The sequence below is a fragment of the Meriones unguiculatus genome, chromosome 3 (genome assembly GCF_030254825.1).
Source record: "Meriones unguiculatus strain TT.TT164.6M chromosome 3, Bangor_MerUng_6.1, whole genome shotgun sequence".
NCBI lineage: Eukaryota > Metazoa > Chordata > Mammalia > Rodentia > Muridae > Meriones > Meriones unguiculatus.
Window position 1 is genome coordinate 38485234 of NC_083351.1, and position 12192 is coordinate 38497425.

General features: G+C 38.8%; 1 protein-coding gene across 1 annotated transcript in view; it reads right to left on the reverse strand.

The window, feature by feature from the left end:
* Nucleotides 1–2776: 2776 nt before the first annotated feature.
* The window catches only part of Erp44 (endoplasmic reticulum protein 44), a 96708-nt gene continuing 87292 nt past the window's right edge, over nt 2777–12192 (reverse strand). Inside the window, exons 11-12 of the mRNA XM_060379885.1 lie at nt 7373–7475; nt 2777–3115 (exon numbers count right to left, since the gene is read on the reverse strand). Coding sequence (XP_060235868.1) covers nt 3014–3115; nt 7373–7475 — 205 coding nt within the window. The 3' untranslated portion in view covers nt 2777–3013. The remainder of the gene's footprint in view (nt 3116–7372; nt 7476–12192) is intronic.

Genomic DNA, 12192 nt, shown 5'->3' on the forward strand with positions numbered 1-12192 from the left:
ACTTCATATGCACATTCTCTACTGTAGACATTTACTTAAATGTCTTAAATACTCATGCCTGTGTATGCGCATAGAGATGAAAGCCAGAGGACACTGAATGTCCTGCTTCATCATTCCAGCCGAGGAGCAGGAAGTCTCTCTAGTTCTAGTTATTCAACCATTCTTGAGGGCAATCTGGCATTTTCTCTAGCTACAGCAGAGAAGCTCAGCACAGACTGAGAAGAGTGAGGTAACTTGTGTAGCACTGATCTGGTTCAGGTGGAATTGTAAAGTCGGAGGGAGACCTGTTTCTAAGTATCCACTCTCAAATGCAGACCTCAGGACCACAGTGTAGTGTAAGCCTCTTCCTTGCTATCCTGAGCCTCCAGTGAGTTAGTACTCTTCCCTAGTGCATCACGGTGCTTCCTGCCTTCATCAGCATGATCACATCCATGTCAAACCCTGCCTCTTTTCAGGTATTTGTCTTTTAAAACCCCAGCATAATTTCTTCAATGAAAGTTTTTTGGAACTTAGTGTTTCTACGCAAGGCACATGACCTTTGTTTCCTCCTGTGTCATCTGGAATAGCTGTGTGCAGTGATGATGGTTTATGTGGTCACTAAGCTAACAAACAATAAGCAACTCTAGATAAAAAGTCACAGCACCAAAACTGTCAGCTGATATCTGCTTCCCCATGATTTCTTCCAATTTGAATTCAGCCCCTGCTATACAGTGTCAACCCTTCACATATGTGGACTACTCTCAGACCCACATTTTCTCTAGGAAAGAGTCTTTTCTGTCATTCTTGTTTGATACAGGGTCTCACTATGTAGCCCTGGCTGTTCTGGAACTCACTCTGTATACCAGGCTGATCTTGAACTCACAGATCTGCCTGCCTCTGCCTCCCAGAGTGCTGGGATTAAGGGCATCCACCACCATGCCCTGCTAAACCAGCCTTGATTCTTATATTTTAAAACATTTTACTACCCAATTTTTTCCTGGGGTGTCTTGTGAAGAATTTTTAAAAAAACCAGCATCAAGTCCTGTTGAGCACTTTTAGTGGTATTCAAGGCCACTTTGTTTCTTCTTTCAGTAAACATGTAAAGATGACTCAAGTGTCCAAACTGGTAGCCACTACAAATACACACAAGGCTCAGTATCAATGTCCTCAGTGGCTTCACCATCCGGAGAAGATGGTGACAGTGGTAGGGCTACAGCCTTAGCCCCGACATACACAAATGCTGTATAACACACCAACTTTTTCACTTTACACAGCCCCTCTGTCATTTTAGAGCACACTGAAGGTGCCCTTGTAACCTTTTTTTCTAGTAACTATTCTCAGCTAGGTGTCTGCAGCCTAACGCTTGAGTGGTATCTCTTATTACTTTTCAAACCTAATTACAGAATCACATTTATTACAGCTGATTTTTTTGTGTTGTTTTGGATCTTGTATACCTGTGAGTTTTCATTCTGAGCCTCGCAGATTTGTTCTGTCTCATCAGTGAAAACAACAACTGTGATCCTATTCAAGATACTGACTAAAAGCAATAAAATGACAGAATGAAGGCCATCTTCTAGAAAGCTCTGTCCTAGTTTTCCACTCACAGTCTGGTGAAATATTCTAAACATGCCCCTTATCACCTTATTAATATTTATTATTCTGAATAAAACTACAGAATTTATGGACAAAGTCATGCATAATTAAGTACTAGAAGCTGATTTTTAAAAATAACAGTTATTAAATATCCATTATAAATATTCATTTTATTTTAAAAGGATTGAAAGATGTTACATATATTACATACTACATATAATGGCACATGTCAACCTTTTAAGCTTAAAAATAATATCTCCCCAAACTGGGACTGACTTATATCCCAAGGATAAATGACCCTTGGCCTATATAGCACCACACCCAGGCCCTGAGGAAAGCCAATTTAGAGCCTGTCTGACCTCTGGCACTGGGATTCCTGATAGAATACAGAGGGTCCTCTCCCTCTGCTTTCATCCCTGGCAGTACTGAGGCCTGATAGGGACCTTCTGGCTGCACACTGCAGGCTTGGGAAAACAAGGACGCCAGAGGGGGAAAGCCCTCTAAAGGTCCTTAATAGTTGACACAGGGAGAATTTAAAACCTTATGTTCCTTAACAGCTTTGCCTTTGATCTACATAACAGAACTACAAAAGACAGAAGGAGGCTTACAGTAATTGAAATAGGTTTTTTTTTTTAAATGGAAATTTCTAGACAGAAAGAGCCTTAAAAGTTTCTAGTTCAACACTAGTAACCTGCTCCACTGGTGTCTACATTTTCCTGATTTCAGGTTTAATTCGTTCACAGTTTTAAATGCCATCCATATGCTGCTTTCTCAGACAAACATGTAGAAATTTAATAATACTTCCATTTTTTTCTTTCTTAATTCATAAGGACAAATTCTGCCAAATGCTCTGGCTTATGGCTCTCCTCCTCTTCATAGTATGTTTAAGTTACACACTAGGAATCCAAGAAGAACCACTATGGAATTCTCATAAGCAATGCCCAACCAATCAGTACAACACAGTAAACGGTGTGAAATTTTTAATTTATTCCCCTCCCAAATCTCTAGAATATATATACTCTTAGCTTTGAGAAATGTAATAATAAAAATACCCATAGGATTGATAATGTGAAAAGAAGAAGAAAGAAAAAGCATACATCATACAGAACCAGGCTGGTTTTCTTGCCCCTGCAGTGGTGTGGTATGCGTCTGGCAATGCCACCTTCTGCTTGCATTATAAAGACTGTACAAGACAGACTTGAAGTGGAGATAGGCCTCTGGTTTTTATTTTATGTTTTTAAACCCTAGCAAAATTTTTAAAAAGAGGCTGTACTAAATGATAATGCATTTGAGTCAGGGGGAGGAAAAAAAAATTAAAAACCCAAAACTTCTTTCAGTTTATTCAAAATAAAAATACACATAGAATTATGAAAATATAGGTTTACTATTTCCATCACGTAAGCCAACGCTGCTGTTGAAAGGCTCGCAGTGTTCTCAGGTCTTACAGCTCATCTCGATCTCTCAGTAAAGTGTACCTATACTCGCTGGGTGCCAACTTCTGGAAGGAGCTCTCTGGAGGACTGCTCGCTACATCCTGGTCTTGCTACAAGAGAAAAGAAAAGAATCTTCATCTCAAAATGTTTTATGGACTTATACTTTACTATTTCATAATGGGCAGTGGCCTTATAATTACTTGTTTATTAATAAATAAAAGAGGAAAGGTGTATGCCAAAGTCAAGAGGTAAGTGTATTTTCTTGTTTCCTCACTTCAAATGTCTCTAACTCATACTGTCCAAGGCACGGCTGCCACAGCACCACTCACTCTGGGACTGTCACAGTTACTAAGGTGTAGAAGACAACAAACACTGAATCCCCATTGCTTCCTAGAGAGTCCCATAGAGGCAGCACAACTTATTTGATCCTAACCCTTCACTTTTACAAATGACTGCTAAGAGGGAGTGCCTTAATTCAAAAGACCTCTACTGTTAATAAAATTGCTATTTATCAACTATCTAGATGCCATTAATCAGTAAAACCTGGTTGAGATGAGGAAAACACTCCATAATACAGTGAACTTCTTTGATACTTACGTGTCAACAATTGTCAAAATACACAATGAAACTATAAAGATTTCCATGAGTTCTGAGGAAAGGGCAACACTTTTCACACTGCCAGTGTCTCAAGAGCAAACCTGACTTCACTGTAACAGTCCCTGCAGTGGACAGCACATGGTGTACACTGGATAGTCTAACACAGACTAGCATGTGCCCGTGACAAGAGACAGTGGTAGGTGCCTTTACCTATCTCATTTTGTCAGCTGCATTTCCTCGGTAAGTTACTTTCTGCTTGAGACACACGCTCAAGATGAAATTACATTACTATAAACATACAGTATCTTGTTCCCAACTGGTTCTAAATACAAAAATATGAATAAATGAAATACATAAATAAAGTCCACTGTCTAAGGGAAAGTGAAATAGATCAGGACAATACCATACAGTAACTAGACTTTTCCCTGATCCTATAATGCAGTGGTTTTCGACACTTTTGAGGGTTGAATGACCCTTTTCACAGGGGTGACGTCACCTAAGACCACTTGCATATCTGATATTTACATTAAAATTTGTAACAGTAGCAAAATTAGTTATGACATAGCTACAAAAATAATTTTATGGTCAGGGGTCCCCACAATATGAGGAAATGTATTAAGAAATTGCAGCATTAGGAAGGTTGAGAACCACTGGTATAGAGTACTAAGCAGGCTTCGTGTGCTGAAGAAAATCATTACCTTTGGATTACTGTCATTAGCAGAGTTCTCCCCTTTAATAGTAGCTTAATGATCATTTCTCAAGTAAAGCATATTATCAGATTATCAAGAGAACTCTTGACTTTAAACTTAATCTGTCTCCCAAATAAGGTAAAGAAAAAAAATTAGTTTTTCTTTTTCTTTGCTAAATACAAGTTCTTTGGACAAAGTAGTAGATTAAAGTCCTAGCATATAAAACAAGAAGGGGTTTATTGTGTATCATCTCCTGTAGAGGAATTTTAATCCACCAACATTGATCCTATCCAAAGCCCTTCTAGGTCTCTGTGATTTAGCTGGAATGCAGACACGCCCTTATACACAGCTTTAATCCCAAACAATGAAGGTAAGGTTAGTTTGTAGAAGAAAACACCCATATTTGAAAATGTCTGAGAGGCAGACAAAGTGCAAATCAGAGAAAGATTTGACAGAATCTGGATATGCCAAGCTCTCATGAGAAGAGAAAGAAAGGAGAGGTTACTTGAGAGAACAGGAGAGAGAGGGTAGGAGGCAGTTTTACCAGGACAGTTTTACACAGAAAGTTTGTAGAGAGAACAAGCTAGACACAGGTAAAGACAGAGAATGAGAAGGGGAGAGAAGATTAAAACAGATTGCTAGAGTTAGTTTGAGGCCAAGCAGAGCAATTCAGTCAGAAGCTGAGAGAATCCACTTTGAATCAGTCATCTTAGACAGGAGGTTGAGCCAGGACAACTGTGTTGAACCAGCCAGCCAGAGTTCAGAAAGAGCTAGAAAGGATAAGCTTCTTCAGCAATAAATCTCAGAGGCTTAAAACATTCTAGGCCTAAATTAGATTATATGGAAGCCTAAAGCTTCCAGGACTAGGCAGATCTAGGTTAGCAGATGGAAGCTGTGAACCTTCAAGACAACAATTATATCAAGTCAATAAAGGATACTTTTACAATCTCCCTCTTAGTTTTGTGGTCAGAGATGTGATATAAATAATAACACATTAAAGTGCAAATTTAGGGCTCTTTCATAGAGCAGAGACATAGAAATTACTTGAAACATGTTACAAAGTAGAAATAACAAAATTCTCAGTCTTAAAAATCTATGTATCCTTTTACAAATGTGGGTGCCCTTGAATTTAGGGCATAGATGATCAGGATTGTGATATCTTCCTGGTGGATTTTTCCCTTGATGATTATGAAGTGGCCTTCTCTATCTCTTTTGATTAATTTTGGTTGAAAGTTAGATATTAGAATGGCTACTCCTGCTTGCTTCTTGGATCCATTTGCTTGGAAAACCATCTTCCAGTCCTTTCAGGTAATGTCTATCTTTGTGATTTAGGTGTGTTTCTTGTATGCAACAGGTTGCTGGGTCTTGTTTAAGCATCCATTCTCTTAGTCTGTGTCTTTTTATTGGAGAATTGAGTCAATTGATGTTGAGGGAGATTAATGACCAGTGGCTGTTAGATCCTTTGATGTTGATGTTGGCTATGGTAGTGTGTTTGTGGGTTTGGCTACTTTTTGTTTTGCTGTAGTGAGGTTATTTATTTCCTGTGTTTTCTTGAAAGTAGTTTTCTTGGGTTGTATTTTTCCTTCTAGTGTCTTCTATAATGCTGGATTTGTGTGTAGGTATTGAAATTTGTTTTTGTTGTTGAATATCTTGTTTTTTCAGTCTATGAGGACTGAGAGTTTTGATGGGTACAGTAGCCTAGGCTGACATCTCTGTTCTCTTAGGGTCTGCATGATATCCATGCAGGCTCTTCTGGCTTTTATAGTTTTTGTTGAGAAGTCAGGTGTGATTCTGAAGGGTTTGCCATTATATGTTACTTGGCCTTTTTCCCTTGCAGCTTTTAGTATTTTTTCTTTGTTCTGTATACTTACTGTTTTGATTATTATGTGACAGGAGGATTTTCTTTTCTGGTCTAATTTATTAGGTGTTCTGTAGGCCTCTTGTATTCTTATTGGCCTCCCCTTTAAGTTGGGGAAATTTTCTTCAATGATTTTGTTGAAAATATTTTCTGGGCCTTGGAGGAGGGGATCTTCTTTTTCCTCTATTCCTATTATTCTTAGGTTTTGTCTTTTTACGTTGTCTTGGATTTCTTGGATGGTCTGCATCAGGAATTTTTTAGATTTAACATTTTCTTTGACAGATACATCTATTTCTTCCATTGTATCTTCCACACCTGAGATTCTTTTCCATCTCTTGTAGTCTGTTGGTTATGCTGACCTATGACTATGCATGAAGATAACCTAAGACCCCTGCACATATGTAGCCCATGGCAGTTCAGTATCCATTGTAATAGGAACAGGGACTGTCTCTGACATGAACTGATTGGCCTGCTCTTTAATTACCTCCCCCTGAGGGGGAAGCAGCAATACCAGGCCACAGAAGAAGACAATGCAGCCACTCCTGATGAGACTTAATTGACTAGGATCAGAAGGAAGGGAAAGAAGACCTCCCCTATCAGTGGACTTGGGTAGGGGCATGCATGCAGAGGGTGGAGGGAGGGATTGGGACGGGACGGGAGGAGGGAGAGAACCACAAAGGGGATACAAAGTGAATAAAGTATAATTAATAAAGAATAAAAAAAATCTGAAAAAAAATCTATGTATCTATCCATTCTGAGAAACTATCTACCTACTATTCATCAATCTATATATCAACATGTCAACTGAGAATTTATTTGTGAATAAAAGCTAATATAAAGTATTGATAAATAGTTGTAAAGCATTCAACTATCAAATGGGAAAGCTGCATCGAGTCCTAAATTTCGAACATTATCAATACTGCATCTGTGAAGATTCTTAGAATGAGTAAAATACCAAGTCATTACTTTCTTTATGAAGAGGGTACATGCCCAGCCACAAAAGCACACTTGAACAACTACTGGAATCCATTGATCTGTTTGCTCATCTACTCTCCCAAGTCCTACTTCTTACCTCTGTCTGAAGCCAACAGTATTTAACCCTGTATGGCCATGTTCTACAGAAATCATACTCAGATACCCTAGGTTAGATGACTGAGAAATCAGATACTCTACAGCTATTCTGGAGGCCTGACAGTACCCACTGGTGAACACATGAGTCCTACCTCTCCTGGGGCTGTATCAGTTGGATCAGGTCCATGATGGAATTCTCTGTGCAGTTTTCCAGAATGTAGGTCAAACACAAACTGCTTGAGTTTTCCAGGAATTCTAAAACCAAAGGCAAATAATTATTTAGCTTCAACTGCCAAAAAAAACCCTGACCTCTAGTTTACCAACTTCATAGTGCTGTACAGAAATATTTTACTATAATCCCACCAATCCTACTACAGCTATTACAAGCAACTAGATACTAGTTTTGTTTCTAAGTTTTTATTTTTTATTTTATGTCTATGTGCGAGTACCTGCACGTATATACTAGCACTAGTACCTAGTGTCTGCAGAAGCCAGAAAAGACATCATAGCCCCTGGAACTGGACTTACAGGATGAGCCATCAGATAGGTGCTGGAAACCAAATCTGGATCCTCTGCAAGAGCAGCAAGGGCTTTTAATTGCCGAGCTACTTCTTCAGTCCCCATTTTCTAATTATTGCACTTGTTTCGTAGAAATTTTTCTATACTCACCATTAACAGAGACAACGCTATCAAGATGCTATATCCAAAATGTATTTTACTAGCTTTTATTGGTAGATACTTACAGGGGGTGAGTATGTGTGACTGTGTGTGTGTATGTGAATTCATATTCTTTTACTGGCAAACACATACACATAAAACAAAAAACCTATATCCTACAAAGCCACACTAAAAATGTGATTAAAAGGGAAAAAATATCACTAGAGCATAATCACTTAAATGAATTCAGTTTTATAACTAGAACACTAGAAAGTGCCACTCAATGTCTCACAGCATTTGAACCCAGCAAGAGCCTGTGCGTCCTCAAAAGCTGTAACCTGGAGTAGAGCCCTCTTTGGAGGTGGTCCAGACTATGCTGAGCAAAGCAGCCTTACAAAGACTTTGGAATTATGCACTTGAGGTGTATCCAATAAAGTAGGAACAAATGATACCTACAAGACCAATCAATTTTTGTTATTCACTGATTTGCATTCTAAAGTCTTTGTCAACATAATTTTTTAAAAACTGAAGTTGATTTGCTAATTTGATAATTAACAGCTGAATTTTAATCTATAGTTTCTCAGAAACTGAATGATTTTCCTTATATGCCTTGTACAGTGATTTTGGTGCTTTAGAACATTCAATATATATTTCAAATAGAAAGCTATTGTTTTTTTCTATTAATATGAAAATTAAAATGTATTTCCATATATATTTTAGTTCTTTGGGTACAACAGCCTGACTTTTTACATATTTTTGTTTTTATTTTGTTTTCTTGGCCAAGAAGTAAACATTACAAGTTTTTATATATTTTTTTTCTTTTTTAATTCCATCCTGAGGTCCTGGAAGTGGTTTTTTCCCCCTTCAATAACTCCCACTGAGCTGTACCAACCAATAACTTCATTGTACACCATGCTGGCTCCCCACTAGCTTCAATGCAATAGAGACCAGCAGGTGCCAAATGCACAGTTTACAAATACAAATGACTGTCAGGTAGCTGTATTGACAGAATGCCTCGCAAGGGTTCTCTGGTGCAGAAGTAATTGCACATACACCACAGATAAACACTGAGAGGAGATCAATTTACATTTCTTCTGACATCATGTCTTGTCACCCCACAGTAAAATGCTGAAGTATAAAATTCAAGCCACAGACTTGGAACGTTGTATCCGCCTGAGATAATTCTGCTGGTTTGTTACAAGCTCCCGAGACCATGAGAGCCACTGCTGGTCAAGGAATGCCTTATCAATGAGTAAATCCTAAACATGACACACCAAGAATACTCAGGACAAGCTTTCCCCTGACTTGAACATTCCTTTCATCACCAGATAAGAGGGCAGAAAGAGCTGTGAGCACAAAGCCAAGGCCAGGGAGGAGGGCAGACTTGGACAATGATGTGAAGGAGGGATTACAGAAGGAAGAACTCTTAGCTAGCATGCGCTCAGAAACCACTATTAGGAATTGATAAAGTGAATGGGCAATAAGTTGTTAGAAGACAGTATGGCAATCTGCAAGACTATCACAATAAATAAACCCTATTTTCCTATTTCCGGCTACAATTTTCTTAATTGGAACACTAAATATGTCTGTTGCACTGTCCAAACTTGTTTATAATGCTTTATTTTTAGACACAGTGAAACACATAAACTGTGTCCTCCCTCTGACAATGCACAAGGTAGGAAGTAGGTTTATTATCTTAAAAAATTGAAGCACAACAAACGATTCTCTCTCTCTTTTTTTTAAGCTTAAATCCTGTAACTTCTGTTGCTTTGAGAGAGCCTTAGCATATAGTGGGGCTGGTCTTGAACTCACAGATCTGTTTGCCACTGCCAACTGAATGCTGGGATTACTAAGCACAGTGCTCAGCCTAAGTTCTCTAAGTCTTAACAAATGTACAGCATCTTCCTACCATCTCTGCAAAACAAGTGCGATCTCCAGCACCTCTCTGCACTTGGGTCTTCCTTTCCTCCTATTCCCTGGCAACCATTTATGTGTTTGCTGATCCTATGCCATACACACACTAATAACACATAATCGCAAGAATAGTTTTTCCGTTTTAATATACATTTGGCATTCGCTCACCTTGCAAGGCACAATAGTATTCCACTGAGGAATACATAAGTCTACTTATTTATCTGGTCAAGGACATTTAGATTCTGTCACAATTCTGGTGATCAGACACAATGCTACGATAAATGTATGTGCACAGATTTCTGTATGAACTTTATATTCTAGAACAGACACTGGGACAGATGCTACATATATGCTTGACTTTCGCAAAGAAACTGTCAAACTGTATGAGTGTGCCTCAAGACTGTGGCTGATCTGCACACTTGTGAATACAGGGTACTGTTGCCATTTCACCTTTGGCAGCTGAAGGATACAGAGCAGCATCTTGCTGTGATGCTAACTTGCATTTCTTTACTATGTAATGACCCTGGGCACCTTGCTTGTGTGCTGAGTTGCCATCTCTGTATTTTGCTTGTTTTTACAGTATCATTCACAGAACAAAGGTTTATAACTTGATGAAAACGAACATCATTCTTTCTAAGTGTTTCTGATGCTCCCAGAACTCAATCTTCCCCTGATTGCTAAGAATTTTCTTTGTTATCATTTTCCACTTAGCTCTATGATAAATTTTAAGTTAATTTTTCATTAGAGTGAATTCTTTCTTGGTATGAAGGTGTTCACTTGGCCCAGCCAACTTACTAACAAGGGAAAATAATAAAAACAGTATCAGACAAAGAAAATGTGCTTTTTAAGAAGTTTTATCAGGGTGGGCATGATAAAGTAAGCCTGTGCTCCCAGCTAGGAGGCTGGGGCAGGAGAACCACAAATTCTAGCCAGCACTGGACAACAGGATCCTCCCTCAAAATTTAAAAAAGGAAAAATAGGGCTAAAGGTGCAGTTTAGTGATGTAGCATTTGCCTAGTATGTAGGAATCTCAGGCTCAACTATGAGTCAGTCTCACAAGAAAAAGCAGAACACAGGAGAAAGGGGAAAGGACAAGAGCTAGCTCCACCAATAACCATGTTCTTTCTTAGTCAAAGCTTTATATGGGAGGCTCCCTAGATAGCAAACCTGACGATATTTTCTTCTAGGTATCTTGAATTCTTTGAACTTCCATGTTGTTCTAGCGTAAACCCTCCAAGATTAGGAGATGGCTCTAGACAGCTCTGACTTGGTGGACAGTCTCCTTTATGGCCTTGTTTTATATTGCTTTTTGTGCTAATTTGCTTGCACCCTTCCTTCCTGCCAAAATGAAAGCCACTGAACTTAAGGAATCACAATAATAATTTTTTTGTGTTTTGGTGTTTTGGGTGAATTGATGGGGAGCCCAGAGTTGGGGAATTCATCATCTTCAGAGTAGTTGTCTCCATTTGGGGATAGGTATGTCAGGAAGTAACAAAAGCCTGGAAGGAATGGCCTGCAATCTGTCTAGCTGCTGTCTTCTTTCCTTTCACTTGAAACCTCTGATAGTTATAAACACTTCAGAGAATATATTCACCAGCTAGACAATTTTTCTGTATGTATGTGTATTTGCATATGTGCATGTGTGTGCCAGGTGCCTGCAGAGGCAGAAGAGGCACTAGAGCTCCTGGAGCTGGAGCTATGGAGGTTTGGAGCCATCTGTCATGGATTCTGGGACTCATACTCAGATTCTCTGGAAGAAAGAGCAGCAAGTGTTTTTAACCTCTGAACCATCTCTCCAATCCTAAAGACAGTTAAGTTTTCTTCATTGTCCTTTCACAGTCTTATGTAATTTTTCTCAGGCTGCAGAACAGCAGCCTGATATTATTACCTGGACTTGAAATTACCCTCACTCTTCCATCTTTATATACAATCTATTCCTTTCAAGTTGATGGGAAACTTATCTGATCAAACAATACAAAAATCCAAGGGCTCACAGAGCTATGATCTGATTTTTGTCATTGGGAAATTCTAGCTCTTCAAACACCAGCAATTCCACTGCTTTTCTTTTATAAGTACTGGGAATGTCACTGTTTGTATGTAGTACTGTGAGCTTGAACTCTAGCGTCCAATAGTTTTAATAGTTTCACCACTGAATATCTGTGTGAACTTGCAAGTCATTTTACTTCAAGGGGATTGAATTTCTCTAAAAAGAAGATGAGTGTCCTGCTGGTAGTCTCCACCTCCAGCCAGCATGGACTGTGCCCATAAGTCATCCCTTACTACAATCACTTCTGCCAGATGACTCTGGAAATGCTGAGTTATTAAGTACAAGTAATAGTAATGACAGTAATTTATGGAGAATGCTTATCATTTTAGCTTTAATTACCAGGCAGCACAATAA